Source organism: Lolium perenne, chromosome 1 (genome assembly GCF_019359855.2).
Source record: "Lolium perenne isolate Kyuss_39 chromosome 1, Kyuss_2.0, whole genome shotgun sequence".
Classification (NCBI taxonomy): domain Eukaryota; kingdom Viridiplantae; phylum Streptophyta; class Magnoliopsida; order Poales; family Poaceae; genus Lolium; species Lolium perenne.
The window spans coordinates 216,044,737-216,065,649 of record NC_067244.2 but is presented as its reverse complement, the minus strand read 5'-3'; the positions used below and the strand labels follow the sequence as shown (position 1 = coordinate 216,065,649).

Sequence of the window (20,913 nt, the reverse complement as noted above, 5' to 3'; positions counted from 1 at the left end):
TCCTTCGATACTTGGGGATTATCTTCGTGTTCCCATATTGTCTTTGCAGAACTGCAATGTCGTGTTCAAATGTCTCTGCTTCAGTATAATCTTATAACAACAGTAAAAGTTGTGGAATTGTGGAATTGTGAGCATATACAGTTTCTGTACATAATGGGTCGACCGATGTATCAATGAACATTGGCAGTCTTTCTCTTGTAAACGTAAGCTGATGAGAAATAAATGAAAGCAAGAAGTTCTAGCGCGGTGAGGGCAGCTATAAGCAGATAGAAGTAGTCGAGATGACCTCTGTTGAGGTTGTCAGCGAACCAGCTTGTCCCTCCGCCACTCTTGGTGATGCCGTCGATCACTGAGATGAGGAAGCTGCTGATGAAGCTGCCCACGCCAATGACACTCAGGTAGAGCCCAAGCCCGAGGCTCTTGAGCGCGCTGGGCATCTGGTCGTAGAAGAACTCCTGCATGCCGACCATGGTGAACACGTCCGCCGCGCCGAGGAGCAAGTACTGCGGAACGATCCACCACAGGCTCATGGGGACCACCGCGTCTGGCTGGTCGACCACGCCGGCATCCCTCGCTACGCTGAGGCGCCTCATCTCGACCAGAGCGGCAACCACGAAAGCAACCGCGGCCAGGCCCATGCCGGCGCCGATTCGCTGGAGCATGGATATGCCCGAGGCGATGCCGGACACCTTGCGCGCCACCGGCACCAGGATGCGGTCATACAACACGACACATGTGATCATGCTGGTGGTCATGAAGCACTGCAGCGCCGCGGGGGGCACCTGAAAGGACGACGAGCCAACCCTTCTGTCCAGCGTTGCCCCCTGCTTCGTGAACAGCGTCGGCGGCTGCGCGAACACCACGCCGTACACCAGGCACGCGGCCCATATCGGGAACAGCCTTGCGATGCTCCTCACCTCCGCCGCGATGGCAGTGTTTTCCGGACAGTCACCGTGCTCCACCAGGGCATCTCCTGTTGGTGGCCTCTTCCTCCAAGCCCGTATGACCTCGATGGCATGGGAGAACAGGTTGGCGCCCTCACCGTCGCTGGAGTCATAGAACCGGTACGTCCTTGTGCCAAGCAGGAAGACGAGGAGCGCCAGCATCATGGAAACACACGGCACGCCAAAGCCGACACCCCAGCTGACGTTGTCCTGGACGTAGCTCATGAGCGCCGTCGTCACCGTCGCGCTCGCACAGATACCGAAGTACCACCAGTTGAAAAAGGAGTTCCGTGACAATAATTCTCTGGGATCTGTCGCGTTGAACTGGTCGGCGCCGAAGGCCTGCACACAGGGCTTGTGGCCGCTTTGTGCAATGGCTACCAGGTAGAGCGAGAGGTAGAAGAATGCCGTCTGGAGGGAGGAAGGCCCACATGCTCGATGGCCATCAACAGTGACGTTGCATTGTTGCTCCTCAGGTGATGGGACCATGGAAGAGAGCGCCAGCATCCCGAGACCCTGCAGATTTTTCAGTTTGGATGAGAAGAATTTAGACTAACAACCCTTGATAGTTGGTATAAATACAAATGTTTCAGGCTTTATGTAAACTATATTTGCACATGTTAATTCAGACCTTAATATTTCCAATGCACAAATTGCAAAATGCAAACAACAATTCAAATGCATTGCTTTCAAATTTGAAAATTCAAACATAACATAGGGTCCAACTGAAGTAAATAATCTAGGGTTCAAATTCAAATTCAAATAGCACGAGAAGATGGTCGTCCGTTAAAAAGGACTCAATCGGCCTGGCCAAAACCGCTGGAAATTACTGTACTTGGGGAGATTTTTTTTTTCGATCAAGGAGCATAGCCCCAGCCTCTGCATCCAAAGGATGCATATACCTTTTTTCTTTATTAAAATACTCGCAATGCCTTACAAGGGGATACAAAGATCAATCTCGAAGCCTCCTTACTAGCGACAACTCGCTATACCTACGATGAAGGGGGGACCATGAACAAGGCCATACTCCCTGACGGTACACCAACACACATCATCCAAAACGCAAAACTCTGAAGGTGTGCCATTGCACACGTCGCAGAGTTCGCAACCGCCATCTATCTCGAACACATCTCCAAGCGAGATCAACGTATTACCGTGCCAGACCTGCCGTCGATGTCACCATAACATCAAACAACTCCACCATCCTGCCCGCGTCCAGCAATCCTCGCCCGTCTTCGATACCCCGCAGCTCCACGTCGCTGAGAATCATCGACGACAACGTGGTAGATGAACACCACTCCACCAAAAAACCACCTCCATCCAGCCGTTGCTCCAAAAACGATGCCCCAAGAGGTAACACGACGCAGGAAGCGCCGTCATCGTCCGATCCTGGCTGGATCTAAGGTCTCCCCCGGAGCAGCACGAGTGCGTTCCCGTGGACTGCGACGACGATGCCTTCAAGAAGGAAGCGACGCTTAACGCCACCATCGCCTGCCAATCTTGACATGGTTTTCACCGACAGCCGCGAGTTCCCAACTCGGCGAGAGCAAACGGAGAGGCCAGCAAAGATGATGCCGTCACAGTGGAACGACGCCAAAAGCCGCCGCCATCATCCGCCAAGAACGAAGTCAAGGCTCGGTGTTCACCGGTGGCCCCTTCGCCGCTCGCTCGTCGTCGACTAGATCTTCATCGCCGGGGTAGAGGGATCTCGTGATCCTCCACCCCAGCAACCAGCCGACCTCCTCCGGCGAAGAAGAAGGCCGCCTCCACCATCGAACCCAAGGCTGCTGCCCCGGGCGACCTTGTACCGCGGGAGAAGCCCAAGATCATCGCCCCTCACCGGCGTGCCGCCGATGGGAGGCGGGGAGGCTGCAGAACGGGCTCTGGCCATCGTCCCCGTCCATCCATGCGGGAGGCGGGAGGGCCGCCGTCGCCCCTCCATCCCCGTTAGACCGCCGCCGCCCCGGGAGGCGGGAGGGCCGCCGCCGCGCGTGAGAAACTCCTTGGCCGCCGTCCCCCACGAGGGAAGGCCCCCGCCTCCGCCACACCCCGAGGTCTTTGCCCCGGCGGCGACGGCGGCGGGAGGGTTGGGGGAGGGTTAGGGGAGTCGGCGAGGGTACTTGGGGAGATCATGAAGTGTTTTCAAGATAAATAAAAGAGGTGGAAATTAGGGAATTCCCTCGCGCATGGTGAGAATAATTCAGTGCAATGAAGGACGAAAATATCTTTTTTGCGAATTAAGGACCAAAATATCTGATATGTTTAAATTTACAGCTAAATCTGAAGGTATGACGTGCAAAGCAGTACGTGGGTATTTCCGCTTCCACCAGAATGAAAACATCTTTGTCAAAGAAGAAGAAAAAATCTCAACTAGTTGCGTCTGCGACTAAACAAAACAATGATATACCACACAGTTCCATGCGCCACTCGCGAAACATTTCTTATGAGCAAACTCGTATGATAACAAATTAACAATTATAGTTTTGGAGAGAGAGAGAGTATGATACCAATTAGTTGTAACTAAAGTGTGCGGGAAAGAAAATGTTTGAACATAAGAAGAATAAAAAAGGAAAACAAGAGTTTCCGATTGATAGCGACCAAGGAGCAGGTCTGACCGTGATGTAGAGTACGGAGGAGGCGACGATGGTGCGGTAGCGGCCCAGCCAGGAATCGGCGACGGCGGCGCCGAGCAGCGGCAGCATGGACGCGGCGCCGGACCACGCGTTGACGGCCGCGGCAGCGGCGGCCGTGCTCTGCCCGAGCGGGCCGGTGAGGTAGTTGATGAGGTTGGACGAGATGCCGTAGTACGCGAACCGCTCCGCTACCTCCACCCCTTGTGATCACACAAAATGAATTTAGCTCCCGTAATTAGCGAACTGAGTCCAGCAAGCAATCAAGCTAGGAGAGCAAACTGGAACAAGACTACAAGAGATCGTGGCTGGCTTACAGATTATGAACAGAGCGGACTTCCAGCCGCCGGTGGCGGAGTGGTGTCGGTGACCGGCGCGGGGGAGGAGGGGTTCGAACTCCGACGCCATGGCTGGCTCTGCGGGCTGCCCCTGTCCGGTGGCTGAGCAGCTGGTGGTGACTTGAATTCCACGACCCGTATTGTGTTGTGATTGGCCGGTGCCGAGGTTGTTGGACGCGGCCCGGGTGTGATTCTCCCGTTACCCGGGCTTTCAGGTCTAGGAAAACTTTTTTTTCCTCGATGAAAGTAAAGTATTTTTCTACTCTGCTAAATGTTGTGATTGGCCGGAGTTTTTTTTTTGACAGCTCAACGGTGGGGCAAAAAACCCCACCTGAAGTAGACTTTTTATTTCAACTCAGCAGCAGGTTCTTTACATCAATAGCTAGAGGAAGCAAACACAAGAGAGAACAACACACGCGAAGCTAGGGGTCACGTAGAGCTTGCTCGAAGTTGTGCAAGCCAGGCGTCAACCGGGTGCCGCGAGAAGCAGCGAGGCAGACGATGCAGCCACAGCTCACAGTGCTCAGCCAGCAGCAAGGCAAGTTGACGAGCCCGCATCCAGACGTCGTCGAAGACCTTGCGGTTTCGGCTTTTCCACGCAATCCAAAGGATAAGAAGCACCAGCGTGTGCCGAACGAAGGGAGCGTGCGCGTCGAGCGGGACGGCAAGCGCCGCGCAAACCCCCTCCAGGTCCCGCGCCGCGCCGGCCGTCGGAGCCCCGACGAGAGTAAAAAGAGGAGAAAGCCGCGTGCACCCGGCGAAGAGGTGGAGCAAGTCTTCGTTGGCATCGCAAAAGGGACAGCGAGGAGAGGGAAGAACTCCGTGCCGGTGCAGGAGCGCCCGAGTCCTCGTGTTACCGTGCCGCGCGATCCAGAAGAAGACGCGGACTTTCAGGGGAGCAAAATTCTCCCAGTTGTAGTCAGCCAGGGGTAGAGCAACACCGGTGGTGCACATGATGCGGTACGCAGCCGCCGTGGAGAACGCTGTGCCACCCGGGAGGAGACGAGCGTCCGGGTCACTGGAAAGGGCGGCATGCTGCAGCGAGCCCACGAGCGAGCCCAGCTGCCCTTGCGCGGTGACCGTGAGGCGCGGCTGAAGCGGCAGCAGCAGCCGCCGTTCACGGAAGGCGTCGGCGACAGTGATGGCAGGGTTCGTGCAGTGGGAGAGCAGCGCCGGAGTGCACGCAAACAGGGGCCCCGCAGCATGCCAGTTATCGAACCAGAACGACGTCGTCTCGCCATCACCCACGCGCACATTGGTGATGCCACGGTAGGTTGCGAAGAGTTGCTTGAACGCTCGCCAAGCGGGGGTGTCCTCCCGCGACGGCGGGTCGGTGATGCCGCTGGCACCGTACCAGCGTCGAACCCAACGAGTCCAGGGCGTGTCGTCGCCGCTGACGAGCTTATGGATGAACTTGAGCAGGAGGCTCATGTTATGGATGATTGGCCGGAGTGACCTGTATATTTAGACGACATTTTTTTTCTTTAGGTTTCACACATTTGTTGTACATTAGATTTCATATGGCAGATCAATAGTTAAACTGGATAACGCAATCATTATAGAAAATCCTAAATGTTGTTGTTTTCTTTAAGTTGTAGCTACACTTGCATTGATATAAATTTGAAATATAGAAAATTATTATCCAATATAAGTGAACATCTAGAGGAAGTGAAGTTTGGTACCTTTTTATGGTACGTTTATTTGGTTGTTGGTTTTTTTTTTGAGCTTAAGATCCTTCTTTATTAATCAAGATATTTGGAGGTACAAGGATAGGATCAGGAGACTTTCCAAGCCACATATGCCGGCCAGATTCTAAGCGGACAGCACTCTTGGCTAAATTATGAGCTTCTACATTCAAAGATCTCTTTGGTTGTTGGTAGTAGTGTGCTTCTAGCTTCTTGGCTTAATCTCATTCATTTCTATATGTCTTTCTACTAAATGTAGACGGGTGCGGCCCAGCCAACCAGTCCATCTAGCCTACAGTTTCGTGAAATCTCAAGGCCTATAATGCCATCCCATCTAGCCTACAGTTTCGTGAAATCTCAAGGTCCATTATGGTGGCAGCTTGGAACTAAATTTTAGTTCCACATTGCTAGTTGGCAGGGAGTTGGAATGGTTTATAAGGTTTGTTGTTCTAGTTCTTGCAAGTGAGTGAGAAGAGAAGGAGTTATCACGCACTCATCCTCCTCCTCCTCCGTCGTCCGCCTCGCCATGCATCGCACGCATGCGCGTCGCGTTCCGTGACTCGAGTTCAAAACCGGTTTTGTGAAAGCCTTTTTTTTTTGCTTGGTGCACCAACTGAGTGGGGTACCTGTCAGCGTGCATTGTGCATGTTCGCCGCGTGTCCTTGCCTTCCTACGCGTGGCTATTCTTTCGGTGCTTCTGTCCCAAGCTATACTAGAGACGAGAGATAGAAACACATCTAGAGTTTTCCACTCGCTTTTGTCTCTCCCTCTCTCTCTCTCTCTCCCATCTCCCCTACGCGTCGAGTTTGGGTCGATGCGCCGTCTATAGTCTTCCCCATCCTAGTAACTGCTTGCACGGCCATTTGAGAGAGGAGGCCTGCGAAACCATGTCTATCGAGATCATGCACCGGGAGGCGGGCGATATGGTTTATGGGAGCATCTCGGCGCGACTTCTCACTTCTTCTCGTGTTCTTTTGTGCTGGTTCGTCTGCTTCCTTGACATATCCGGCGTCTCCGACAACATCATGGAGGACATTAACAACATACATGGTGACCTGCTGCTAGAGCGACCTTCCCGATCGCGGTGTACGTGCTCCTCATATCAAACATTGCGCTACTACTTGTTCCATATTTAGATCTATTGCATGTGCTTAGTCTGATGTGTACGGTTAAGTATGCTAGTTCATCTTTGATGTTGCTTTCGATAATTAAATTCATTCAAAAATTGCCTAATAATCTAGCAATCCAAACACCTTATTTGCTTAGGCAATTTCCACCATCTTGTTTGCTGTTGCACTCAAACCTAGCCTGTTTACGGGTTTTCATTTCAAAAGATGGCAGGCTAAGACCATCTTGTGGTTCACTTCTATGGGCATCCACTGGGTTTCGGCTGGTACTCCTAGACGTCCACTTTCTCTTGCTGAGGATAAAGCGTCCAAGGATGCCACCGTTCTCTTTGTGGGAGGCGTCCTAAGTCTGCTTGGACACAAGTTGGTTGATCCTTATCTGCACTCTGAGATGGAAAGGAACTGTGGGATGCACTGGACGCTAAGTTCGGTGCTGCCGATGTCGGAGGTGAACTGTATGCTACGGAGCAATTCAATTACTACTGAATGGTTGAGAGAACTGATATGTATTGTAACATGATCATGACATACATAACATGGCAAAGGAATTCGAGCTCCACAAGTGTGTGCTACAGGACAAATTTGTCGCAGGATGCATTGTCGCTAAGCTTCCCCCTTCGTGGAGGAACTTTTCCACGTCTCTGAAACATCAGAGGCATGAGTTCTCTGTTAAGAATATCATTGGCTCTTTGGATGTTGAGGAGAAGGCGAGGAAAGAATACAAACACACTAGTGGAACCGATGGACGTTCTGCTGCCAATATGGTGCAGAAAAATGCCCACAAGTCCAAGCGAAAGAACAAGAGAGGCTCCCCGACCACCAACTTCAAGAAGAAGGGGAAAACGGAGAAGAAAGACCCTTGTTGTGTGTGTGCCGAGGTGGGCCATTGGGATCATTGCTGTCCACAACGCAAGAGGAAGAAATGTTGGGCTAGACAGAACTCAAATTCTATCAATATGATTGTTGGCAACACTGAGGAAGGAACTTCATGGTACGATAATTTATTACCTACTATTTTTTTGGTATTTTGGCCCACAAAATAGTCGGTTGATATGGGTGCTAATGTTCATTTGTGTGCTGACATCTTGATGAGGACATCCCTACCACACTACTACACCCGTCATTACCAAATGAAGATGAAGCTGCTGTGAAGCTCAAGTCCAATGAAGTTCAGATTGGACCTATTACAAGGGCTCGTGCGAAGCTACTTAAACAACAGGTGAACTTGTTCCTAAACGATACTTTGATTGATGAGAACTTTATACTGCCTAAGTCCTGTTATTTATGTATCATCAGGTATGAAGAGGAGACAAACATCGCACGAGGAGGAGAGGAGCTTCCTGGACGTGAAGCTGGACATGGAGCTGGACATGAAGATACCCCATGGACGCGCGAGGGAGGAGCGGGAGGCATGCGCGAGAGGAGAAGCCAAAGTCCAGGCCGGTCCAGCACCCGGTCAGACCGGCTGCCACGCCGGCGCGCCCGGTCTCTGGCCTGGTCCGACCGGGCGGCACGCCGGATCCGGCCCAGCGCCAACCGGACGACCAGCTGATCCAACCGGGCGAGTTACTACGCGACACGTCCCACGCCCGGTCAGCACCCGGTCCCTGGCCCGGTTTGAACTGGCCAGTCCGGTCCCAGGCCCGGTCGACTGGCCCCCAGACCGGCCGTGTCCGAGTCTGTCTCGACCAGATCTATTCTGGGTCGGTTATTTTCATACTTTTTCGACCTGAGGTCATCCCGGACGCCTATATAAGTGCCCAGGATGCCCCCAAAGTTGCTTTAGACCACGTTTAAGATAAACCCTAGTTCTTAGTTGTTTGCTCTGCAAAACTATTGAATCCCCTACATCATATTGCTTGATATTGGTGTAGATCTGAAAGTCTTGCGTAATCTGTTGTTCCATTGGCAATTAGAAGGTTGCAACTTACCGCTTCGTGGTCGGCGGCTACGTGAGCAAGTGTGTGGAGTTGTGAATATCTTGCAGGGTTGAGAGCTGTTGCATTGGCGACAGGGACCAATCGAGAGATCTCGGTGCGTCATACAAGTTATCATCCACTTCATCATCTGTGATTCTCCGCTGTGTTCATCCCGTGATCATCATCACCACCGTTACTTACTGAGAAGATCGGGCCACCCCTTATCATCTTGGTATCATATTTCAGCGTTTCCTTGGTAAGCCATCCACAATCCACCCCATAGTTGAGTTGTGAGCGTTTCCTATCCAGAAAAAGCCATAAAAAGTTAGGGTTAGGGTTTGCCATAGCCTTAGATTGCACTAATTTCGAGTTTTTAGTTGATTTTCGTAGTAGTTTTTGTGTATCTTTTTCTTCCATCTAGTGTTAGGGTTTGTGTTTCCGCTATCATCTAGTTTCAGTTTTTGTTGCTCCGAGTCCACATAGCATACAGTCTGTTTGTCCAAACCATAGCCACAGCCTTTCGATATACGTGACTAGGAACTTCCCCATAAGAGACTAGTTTTACCGCTCGACAAGCTGCTCATTAGGGTTTTGGTGCTTTGCATTATCTGTTGACCGTGTTATCAAGGAGTTGAGTCATAAAATGAAAAAAAACAGAAAATTGAAAAGAAGCAAAAAAGAGCTACATAGTTGCGTGTTATACAAAAAAAAGAACAGTAAAGTGCTCGTAGAATCAAGTGAAGGCCTAATTTTTCTTTAACTGCACCCGTAGTTGAGCAATCTTGTGTCTGTCCCGTTGAGCTTTGCTAGCGTCTCTCTAGTGCATTGCAACCTTTCATCCATATAGTTGCATTGCCACATTTATCGCCTTGTGTGAGTATCATTGGTTATCTACGGTCAGCGCTAGAGCTTGTTATTGGTGCAAATAGGTAGCCCACCTATAGCCCCACATATATCCTGCTTTGCCGTGTGATTTGTTCTTATACCCTTGATATTCGCTTCGCTACATCCGTGCACTAGTTGTCACTACAAGTGGTAAGCAATACTAATTCACTTTGGAGCGGTAAGATTTTCTTTTCTTATCAGTTTTGAGTGAGTTGTGAGAGTACCACCATATATATTTTTGATTTAGTGCACTAACCTACTAACCATGTCTGCAAGTGATGAGAAAATTGTTAACCAGGAGAACAAGAACTCTGTGGATTTGATGACATGGAGGGAGTATGAGGCTCTTCGTAATGAGATGCGATGTGAATTCCGCACTCAGGATGATGAGCTTAGGGGAATGGTCCAAGGGATCTCCCAGAAGCTGGATACTACAGGTGAGACCGTCACTACAATGAAAGATCAAATGACGGATATACATCGCAATCTTCTAGATTTGCGACTAGCTGTTGACAATTTGACCCAACAACAACAAGAAGATGACGAGGATCCTGAGCTTCAAGATGACGTACATAATGCTCGTGGTGCGCCACGTGGTAATCGTCCTCGTGGGCTTGCTGAACTCCGACGTCCAGGTCGTGGGTTTGAGGAAGAAGATGGATTGGGTAAGCCTAAGTTCTCCATACCCAAGTTTGAAGGAGGTGCTGATGTTGAAGAATACCTCACTTGGGAGCTGAAGATTGAGAAGTTGTGGCGCTTACATAATTACACTGAAGATAGGAAGATCAAGCTTGCTTCTTCCGAATTTGATGGTTATGCGTTGCGTTGGTGGGATCGATTTGTTCGTGCTCGCGAAGAAGATGGTGAACCGCCTATTATCACATGGTGTGCAATGAAGGCGGCAATGAATGATCGTTTTGTGCCCTCTAATTATTTGCGCAATATATTTGATAAGTTGACCCTATTGAGACAAGGTGTGAAGACTGTTTATGAATATTACATGGAGATGGAGATGCTAATGCAGCGTGGTCGTGTCAAAGAATCCCTTGAGATGACAATGACTCGTTTTCTCAATGGTTTGAAGTATGATATCAAAGGCATTGTTCGTCATTACAGTTACACCACTATGAATGAGTTGCTACATCATGCAAGAGAAGCTGAATCACAGTTGGCTGACGAAGCTAAGGTTAAAGGCCGTACTACGGGAGCTGGGCGCTTCACGCCTCGGGCGCCCCCATCAATGGCGCCGGCGCCATCTACGCGCTCCGCACCTTATTCTACTCCGCCTAGCAAACCGGTCTCCAATGTGTCCAACACAAAGAAGTCCGAATCTGCTGCAAGTACAAGTGGTTCTACCATGTCTACTGCATGCAACCGCGATATGAATTGCCATACATGTGGTGGCAAGGGTCACTTTAGGAGGGATTGTCCTAACCGCAAGGTCATGATTGTTAATGAGGACAATGAGTATGAGACTGGAGATGATGTTGATCCAAATGCTCCAGAAGATGATGATTATGATAGTGATGGTGTAGATGCTTATCCGTCTGAAGCTCGCACTATAGTTGTGTCTCAGCGTGGTCTTAATGTGTTGCCTAGTGCATCTACTCAGCGCTGCAATTTGTTCCAAACAAAGGCTTTAGTTGGTCCTGACAAGGCTTGCAAATTGATGGCGGCAGTTGCCTCAATTTAGCAAGCAAGGAGTTGTGTACCAAGATGAAGTTGAAGTATCTACTGCACCCGCATCCATACTATATTCAGTGGTTGAGCGACAATGGTGAGATGAAGGTAAACCACATGGTGCGTGTTGAGTTTGCGATTGGACCGTATAAGGATTCCATTGATTTTGATGTGGTTCCTATGACGGTGTGTCACCTACTATTGGGTCGGCCTTGGCTCTATGACCGTTCTGTGCAACACAATGGCCGTGCCAATACATATCACTTGGAGTTCAAGGGCAAGAAAATCAACCTACAGCCTATGTCACCACAACAAATTGTCAATGAATCTCGTCAGAAAGTTGAAGTAAACTTGGAGGATGCTTCTTTAGATAGGCGAGATAATTGTAATGTCATGAGTGATATAACGAAAAGTGAGAGAGTGAATTACTTAGTCTCATTAGCCACCAAAGAAGACATGAGAGAATTTAGTGAGGATCCTACAGCCATGCCTCTTGTGCTCTTGTACAGGGGTACGGTTTTGGTTTCTAACGACATGACCCCTCTTCCTCTTGGTGTTTCTAATGTTTTGCAGGAATTCGGCGACGTGTTTCCGGAGGAGGTACCTGCAGGACTACCGCCATTGCGAGGTATTGAGCATCAAATCGACTTGATCCCCGGAGCTTCGCTGCCCAATCGAGCACCATATAGAACGAACCCCGAAGAAATGAAGGAGATACAGAAGCAAGTACAAGCGCTACTCGACAAAGGTTATATCCGCATAAGCCTTAGTCCATGTGCTGTTCCTGTTATTCTAGTTCCTAAGAAAGATGGTACATGGCGTATGTGCGTAGATTGTAGAGCGATAAATAACATTACTATTCGATGTCGTCATCCTATTCCCCGTTTAGAGGATATGCTAGATGAATTGAGTGTTGCTGCTATTTTCTCTAAAATTGATTTGCGTAGTGGTTATCATCAAATTAGGATGAAAGAAGGGGATGAGTGGAAAACAGCCTTTAAAACAAAATTTGGTTTATATGAGTGGTTAGTAATGCCTTTTGGGTTAACTAATGCACCTAGCACTTTCATGAGACTGATGAACCATGTTTTGCGTAATTTTATTGGCAAGTTTGTGGTTGTGTACTTTGATGACATATTAATCTACAGCCGCAATGAATCTGATCATACTATACATATTCGACATATTTTGCAAGTGTTGCGTGATAATAAACTCTATGGTAATCTTGAGAAGTGCACATTTTGCAAAGATAAGGTCATATTTCTGGGTTATGTTGTCTCTCAGCATGGAGTAGAAGTAGATGTGTCTAAAATTGAAGCTATTCAAAATTGGCCTACTCCCATGAATGTGAGTCAAGTAAGAAGTTTTCATGGTCTAGCTGGGTTTTATAGAAGATTTGTGCCCAACTTTAGTACTATTGCTGCACCTTTGAATGATTTGACTAAAAAGGGCGTTATATTTGAGTGGGGCGCAGCCCAAGATCATGCTTTTGATGAACTTAAGAGATTGTTAACTTCTGCACCGTTGCTTGCACTTCCTGATTTCAATAAGCAATTTGAGATTGAATGTGATGCTAGTGGTATTGGAATTGGTGGTGTGTTGATGCAAGAGGGTCGCCCAATTGCATATTTTTCTGAGAAACTTTCTGGTGCTAAGTTGAACTATCCTATGTATGATAAAGAATTGTATGCTTTAAATAGAGTTCTTGAGGTTTGGCAACATTACTTGTGGCCAAAAGAATTTATCATACATTCTGATCATGAAGCTTTAAAATACCTGAAAGCTCAGTCTACTCTGCATAAGTGTCTTGCTAAGTGGGTTGAGTTCATTGAGTCTTTTCCATATATTATTAAGCATAAGAAGGGAAAAGATAATATTGTTGCTGATGCTCTATCTAGGAAGAATATGCTATTAACTCAACTTGATGTTAAAATTCCTATATTAGAAGTGCTATGTGATTTGTATGCTACTGATCATGATTTTGCTGAACCATATCGCTTGTGTGCTATTGGTAAAGCATGGGAAAAATATCACATACATGATGGGTTCTTGTTTAGAGCTAACAAACTATGTGTTCCAGAATCGTCTGTGCGTTTGCTCTTATTGCAGGAATCTCATGTTGGAGGTTTGATGGGTCACTTTGGGCGTGAGAAGACGCTACTCATGCTAGCTGACCATTTTATAGGCCAAAGATGAGGCGGGATGTGGACAGGTATGTGAAGAGGTGCATTACTTGCAACAAGTCCAAGTCCAAGATGAAGCCTCACAGTTTGTATACTCCATTACCGGCACCTACTATACCTTGGGAGGATATTAGTATGGATTTTGTGTTGGGTTTGCCGCGTACTAAGAGAGGCAATAATTCTATATTTGTGGTAGTGGATAGATTTTCTAAGATGTCACATTTTATTGCCTGCCACAAGAGCGACGATGCGTCGCATATTGCTAACCTATTTTTCAGGGAGATTGTACGACTACATGGAGTCCCGAAGACTATTGTTTCTGATCGTGATGTGAAGTTCATGAGCTACTTCTAGAAGACACTTTGGGGAAAGCTGGGGACAAAGCTACTTTTCAGTACTACTTGTCATTCCCAAGCTGATGGTCAAACTGAGGTGGTGAATCGAACCTTGTCACAACTGTTGAGATCCATGATGAAGAAGAATCTGAAGGAATGGGAAGAATGTTTGCCGCATGTGGAGTTTGCTTACAACAGGGCGGTACATTCTACCACAAAGCTGTGTCCTTTTGAGGTGGTGTATGGTTTTAAACCCATTACTCCACTGGATTTGTTGCCTCTACCCATACATGAGAGAGTCAATATGGAGGCATCTAAGAGGGCAGATTTTGTACGGAAGATACATGTGAAGACTAACAAGTTGATAGAAAAGAAAGCCAAGAGCAATGCTGCAAGGATGAAAAAGAAGCGCAAGGAGATGTTGTTCAAGCCTGGTGATATGGTCTGGGTACATTTTCGCAAGGATAGGTTCCCGAAGCCGTTGAATTCCAAGTTGCTTCCTCGTGGTGCTGGTCCTACAAAGTGCTTGCCAAGATCAACGATAATGCATACTCGATAGACCTTCCACTTGATGAGTTTGGTGTCAGTAATTCTTTCAATGTTGCTGATTTGACACCATATGACGAAGAAGACCTTGGAGCGTCGGGGTCAACGCCTTTTGAAGGGGGGGGGGGGAGATGATGAGGACATCCCTACCACACTACTACCTCCGTCATTACCAAATGAAGATGAAGCTGCTGTGAAGCTCAAGTCCAATGAAGTTCGGATTGGACATATTACAAGGGCTCGTGCGAAGCTACTTAAACAACAGGTGAACTTGTTCCTAAATGATACTTTGATTGATGAGAACTTTATACTACCTAAGTCCTGTTATTTATGTATCATCAGGTATGAAGAGGAGACAAGCATCGCACGAGGAGGAGAGGAGCAACTGGACATGAAGATTGACGTGAAGCTGAACATGGAGCTGGACATGAAGATACCCCATGGACGCGCGAGGGAGGAGCGGGAGGCATGCGCGAGAGGAGAAGCCAAAGTCCAGGCCGGTCCAGCACCCGGTCAGACCGGCCGGCGCGCCCGGTCTCTAGCCCGGTCCGACCGGGCGGCACGCCGGATCCGGCCCGGCGCCAACCGGACGACCAGCTGATGCCAACCGGGCGGGTTACTGCGCGACATGTCCCACGCCCGGTCAGCACCCGGTCCCTGGCCCGGTTTGAACCGGCCAGCCCGGTCCCAGGCCCGGTCGACCGGCCCCCAGACCGGCCGTGTCCGAGTCTGTCTCGACCAGATCTATTCTAGGTCGGTTATTTTTGTACTTTTCGAATCGAGGTCGTCCCGGAAGCCTATATAAGTTCCCAACACGCCCCCAAAGTTGCTTTAGACCACGTTTAAGATAAACCCTAGTTCTTAGTTGTTTGCTCTGCAAAACTATTGAATCCCCTACATCATATTGCTTGATATTGGTGTAGATCTGAAAGTCTTGTGTAATCTGCTGTTCCATTGGGAATTAGAAGGTTGCAACTTACCGCTTCGTGGTCGGCGGCTACGTGCGCAAGTGTGTGGAGTTGCGAATATCTTGCAGGGTTGAGAGCTGTTGCATTGGCGACAGGGACCAATCGAGAGATCTCGTTGTGTCATACAAGTTATCATCCACTTCATCATCCGTGATTCTCCGCTGTGTTCATCACATGATCATCATCACCACCGTTGCTTACTGAGAAGATCGGGCCACCCCTTATCACATCTCTATGTTTACCTATCATGCCCGAGGTTCCTCTGTCGTGATGGGGAATGGGTTACATGCTACTATTCTTGGTGTTGGCATGGAAGATTTTAATTTTACTTCGAGAAGATCATGCAACTGGAGAATGTTTTGCATGTTCCTTCTATCAAGAAGAATCTCGTTAGTGGCTCCCGTCTACTGAAAGATGGGTTTAAGTTGGTGTTTGAGCCCAATAAAATTGTACTATCTAAGTATGAAACTTTTGTTGGAAAATATTATGAATGTGAAGAAATGTTTCACTTCTCTTTGCAAGACTTCTATGATAATGTTGTGAACCATGTAAGCACTAGTGTTAGTGAGACTAATATTTAGAGTTCACGAATTTGTCATGCTAACTTTGATTGTATGACGCGGTTTGTTGATATGAGTTTAATTCAAAGTTCACCTTTATCAAATACTCGAAGTGTCATGCATGTGTGCAAGCAATGCGGCCTCGCAAGCCTCACAAACCTGCGAAGGAAAGAAATTTGGCACCACTAGAGATCATACATTAAGATCTATGTGAGATGAATGGTGAGTTGCCAACATGTGGAAAGAAATATCTCATGACTTTAATTGATGATTCGACTAGGTACTATTATGTGTATCTCCTGAAAACTAAAGATGAGGGTCTTGGTTTTTTAAAATCTATAAGACTGAAGTTGAGAATCAACTTGAAAGAAAGATAAAAAGGTTCGGTCTGATCGTGATGTAGAGTGCTTTTCTAATGAGTTCAAGTTATTCTATGCGGAACATGGTATTATCCATGAGGGGACGCCTCCCAATTCCCCACAATTTAATGGGATTGTGGAAAGGAAATAACCGTACTCCCCACAATCCATGAGAGGACGCCTGCCAATTCTCCACAATCTAATGAGTTCAAGTTATATACAACATGTTTATCCAAAGAATGGTGGGGGGGGGGGGCTATCTTGACTTCGTGTCATGTCATAAACCGTGTTATAACTAAGAGAAAATAAATTACCCTAGCCGTCCGCGTCAGAGTGGTAGTGGCGGTGGCTCATGGTCTCGTCGAAGACCTTAACGCTGACGTCGATGGAGTGCGAGCGGGTGAAGCGCCTCCAGCCATTATGGAGGAACATCTTCCCCTCGCTGTCGAACATCACCTCCGCGGGCCACAGGCCGGTCACACCGCCAGACACACGTAGGAGGACATGGTGGGGCTCTTGCCCATCGACGATCCACACGAACCTCGGGGGCAGGCGCTGCCTGTCCCAGCTCATGCCCTCGTGGATGGTCACGCCAAACTCGAAGCCGGAGAGGTTGATGGCGACGCGCTCGGGCGATGATGGTGGTGATGGCGACGCTGGTGGCTGTGATGGCGACGCTGGTGGCTCACTCTGGCCTCATCCGCTACTCCTTCCTCGTCGGCCTCGGCTGCGGCCTCGACCACGGCGCCCGGAGGATGTCCTGCCCTCGAGCCTATACCGCCATCCATTGTTGTGGTGATGCCTGTGCTAGTGGTGGTGGTGGGGAATTGTAACATCCCAACTTTTCAAGAAAGAAAGAAAGAGAGAGTTATCGATAGTATCGAGTGCATCCTTTTTTTCTTCCTCAGTTCCTGAGAGAGGCGAAAGGGAGGCGTCCGGTTGTCCTCTGTCCGCCGCCGGCCAGGCCGTCGGTTCCCTCTCTCTCCGTCGGCCGCCTCGGCGGCGGGAGAGCGGGGGAACCGCGGATCTGCGGGTCCGGTGTGTAGATAGTAGGAGTAGGTCTTCCGGCGGCGGCGCTTTGGTGGTGGCAGCGCCGCTGTTTCGAATAAGTTTCCGGCAGCGTCTGCTCCACCTCGGCGGCGTCTTTGGTGGCGGTGTCGAGGAGCTGGTCCGGCTTTTGGTGCCCGTGGGTGTGGCTGGCGGGGCGGTGGTGCTGGCCATGCTTTGGGCTTTTGTCCTCTGGCTCGTTCCCCGCTGCGATGGTGTGGTGCTCCGACGCCATTGGCGAGCTCTGGAGGTTCTGTACAGGGGCTGCGCCAGGGTGTGGTGGTGGTTGGCGTGTTTGGTGCTGGGAGGCTGGTCGTCGGCAGGCGGATCTGGTGGCCGTGGGCTTCGATGTCGATGCCAGTTGCCATGTTCGGGAGCGGAGGAGTCTGGGGCGGGTCCCCAGCCAATGTTCTACAACGTCTTCGGTCCCGTCTTCTTGGGCGGGCGGCTACTGTGGTTCGTGAAGCTTCAAGCGAGGAGGCTGCTCTGCTCCGTGGTGCTCTCCTCCTGCTGCTCCGGCGGCGGACGAGGCAGGTGGTGTGAGTTGGGTTGCTGTGCAGGGGCATCCAGGGGCCTCGTTGTATTTTCTTTCTTTCTGGAGGTGTTTTCTGCTGTTGTACCAGACCAGCTGGCCTTCGCGTGCGTTCTGGCGAGTGTGTACGTGTTCGGTGCTTGTACTCTTGTTTCCTGAGTTTAACACGTATGTCTTTCAAAAAAAAGAAAGAAAGAGAGAGTTTCCAAAAACGCAAAAATGAGAACCAACAAAAACTTTTTATCATCATATAGTGCTATGCATAAAGATCACCTTGTTAATTATTTGAGTGTGCATTTTGCCATGATGCTTGCTTGTGTGATTACACTTACACTCAAACCCTAACCATGATCTCTTGATCATCCAATTTGAAGGAAAAATAAAAAAGAAAAGAAAATATAAAAATCACCTCAACACACACATATGGCTTATGCCATTTTTGTAAATTCTTAACTTGGACCACTTTGGCTTGCACCATTGGTTGGATATGGTTACTAAATTGTTTTAAACACTTTTGGAATCAAAGAAACTCAAATCAAATTGAAATCAAATGCAAATTCCAATTCACATGCAATATGGTCACATGTGACATTTTTAGTCTGATGCCATCTTTGAGCCCCTGGTTTGAGAGATTTCCCTACTATACTTTGCCAACTCTTTGCACCTCATCCAAGACAACATCAAGGTGAACAACTTTGCCTAAAACCATCACCCCAAATTCTTTCTCAATTTCAAATGGTGAGCAAGTAAAGTGGAGACCATGAAGCATATGTTAGATCATATGCAATTTGGATTTTTGCATTTCAACTCCATTTTGACCACCACCACCTCCATTCTACTTCTCTTATTATATCTTTACACTCCACCAAAAATCTTTTCAAAATTCAAAAATATTTTTCTTTCGGCCATTTCTACAAACACCTTGGGGGCAGAGATGAAAATGATGCCCATGCTGAATTTGGGCTTGGACCAGGTCGAACCCTGCCCACCTCTGCTGCCCTGGAGCATCACCTCACCCCTCAGCATCAACTCCATCACCTGCAAGCACTGGACGTTGGTCATCTTGATCAAAACCCTCCATGCCCGTGCTCACCATGACGTCCTCTTGCCATCTCCCTCTCTGCTCACCTCCACCCTGCACCACCATGTCCATTAGCTCACCCTCACTCTCCTGATCACGCCAGACCCCAGCCTCGACGAAAAATTACATCACAGTGTGCAAAACGCGACGCGTCCAGACACGCCCAGACGTGCACACGCACGCGCCAGAGCGCGCCCGGCGAGCCTCGCAGACACGCCTGGACACGACGTCGCCAGAGCCTCTCCATTGACCGCTGCCCTTGCTCTCTGCGCCACCTGCTTCACGACATCACCGCGCACCGCCCAGACACCGCCATTGGCCCGCGGGAACGCCGCAGACGAAGCCCACTTCGCCGACGTCTGCCGCGGGTACTGGCCGCTCCCGTCAACCTCTCGTCCTCGTCCTTGCATCGTTTTCAACGTAATCACGCCTGGCGTGACCGCCATGACATCGCCTGCACGCGCGCGTCATCGCCAGTGGCCAAGCTCCCCTGTGGAAGCATCATCGCCGATGACCTCATCCGAGTGACACGGCCACCTCCAGCTGCTATAAAAGGAGGCCCTCCCGCTCCAATTTCTTCACACCGCCAGCTTCCTCTCCCTCTTCTCACTCTCCTCGCTCACTGCCCTTGCTCGATTAGCCACCAGAGCGCCCCAATCACTACCTCACCACCGCGCTCCGTCGCAGAAGATCGCTGGAGCTAGACGCTGCCCTAGGAGACGCCACTGCTACCAGGCGCTTCATCATCATCGACAACCTCCCCGCGCATACTGCCTACCCTAGCTGGAGCCTCGGTGAGCACGTCGACCCCCTACCTGCGCCGCCAGCAGCCTCGCCGCTCGCCGGAGATGACGACGGCCGTGTGCCGTCCGATCCGTTTCTAATCCTACGACGCGGATGCGTCCATACCGCTTCGCGGTTAAATAGGCATTGACGGGTGGCTCCCACCCTGTCAGGCGGCCCACTCACGCGAGACGTGCAGCTGGGCCAGCCCTTTTCGTTTTTTCTCTGATTAGCCCAACAACGTTTCCCGCCAGCCCACTGCGTTTGAATTTCGAATTCTAGTTTTAATTCAACTTGCAATCTGAGGTCAACTTCAAAATTAAATAGGGACAAATCTACTTGGCCAAATTTTACAAACTTGATATTGTTGGAAATCTGAGAGTTTTATCTACACAACTACACTAGTTTGAACCCTAGATAAGTTGTAGAATTAAAGTAGCAAAATAAACAAGGCAGGGCCTTTTGTGACTTCAAAAAATTATTAAAAATCAACCAAAAATACTATTTAGTTGATTCCAACTCCTATAGCTCATTAATTGTTTCTTCAAAAATATGGCATGGTTACTTTGAGTGATCATGGCCTAGTTTAGTTAGAGGACTATATGGCTATTTCTAGTAAATGATATTGTCCAAAACTATTTATAAATCATATGGGAGCTTTTATCTCATTTAAATCTTGTCACAAACATTTCAAAATGAGGTAGAGACCCTGGTCATTTAGGTCTCATGTGAAATTGTTTGATGATATTAAATCTTTCTATGTTAGGATTAAATAGTATGAGGTGCTTCACCTTATTTAAATCATTTTCTTAAATGATGAGTATGAAGAGGTTGACTTTGGTCAACCTAGGTCATATATTCTTCATGAAGGAAATTAAATTGTAATAAGATAATGAGAGGAAATTATTTTTCTTAAATAAGAAAACAAGTCCACCAACCTAGTATTAATGTGTGATGCTAGCTTAAGTTGTGTGACTCATGTGTGTGCTTAGTCTAGTACCTAGTTTGGTATGATGATTGTATACCTCGTATTCGTATTTTAGATGCTAGTACCGAGGAGTATCAAGAGGAGGAGGAGGTCTACTTCCAAGGAGAAGAAGACCACTTTGACCAATTCCCCAACCAAGGCAAGATAATACTCTTGCAAAGAGCAAAGCTCACCCAGAGCAAGGCGTCACCCCTTTTACTTTATGCTTAATGATCCTATTTCCAAGTTTTTTACTTTACAAGCTTTATTACTTTTGTTTTATCAAAGTACTTTTTGATTTATGATTTACTTGGTTAGCATTGGATTAGTACAAGAGTATCAAA

General features: G+C 48.6%; 2 protein-coding genes across 2 annotated transcripts; both read right to left on the bottom strand.

The window, feature by feature from the left end:
- Positions 1-59: 59 nt before the first annotated feature.
- LOC127323986 (protein NRT1/ PTR FAMILY 5.10) lies at positions 60-4,105 on the bottom strand. Its single transcript, XM_051352095.1, has 3 exons — positions 3,892-4,105; positions 3,560-3,777; positions 60-1,460 (listed from the first exon to the last, which is right to left on the bottom strand). The coding sequence occupies exons 1-3, from the start codon at positions 3,980-3,982 to the stop codon at positions 171-173; spliced, it is 1,599 nt and encodes a 532-aa protein (XP_051208055.1). The 5' UTR covers positions 3,983-4,105; the 3' UTR covers positions 60-170.
- Positions 4,106-4,341: 236 nt separating this feature from the next.
- On the bottom strand, positions 4,342-5,343 carry LOC139834150 (uncharacterized). The gene has a single exon (XM_071824550.1). It carries the CDS (start codon positions 5,341-5,343, stop codon positions 4,342-4,344), a length of 1,002 nt encoding a protein of 333 aa, XP_071680651.1.
- Positions 5,344-20,913: the final 15,570 nt, after the last annotated feature.

What these genes read in the sequence shown, in the direction of transcription:
- LOC139834150 (XM_071824550.1), bottom strand. Translation starts at nt 5,343, where the DNA reads ATGAGCCTCCTGCTCAAGTTCATCCATAAGCTCGTCAGCGGCGACGAC.
- LOC127323986 (XM_051352095.1), bottom strand. Translation starts at nt 3,982, where the DNA reads ATGGCGTCGGAGTTCGAACCCCTCCTCCCCCGCGCCGGTCACCGACAC. An exon ending in GTCCGCTCTGTTCATAATCT is followed by an intron (nt 3,778 to 3,891) that starts GTAAGCCAGCCA and finishes TGTGATCACAAG; the next exon opens with GGGTGGAGGTAGCGGAGCGG. An exon ending in CCTCCGTACTCTACATCACG is followed by an intron (nt 1,461 to 3,559) that starts GTCAGACCTGCT and finishes AAAAATCTGCAG; the next exon opens with GGTCTCGGGATGCTGGCGCT.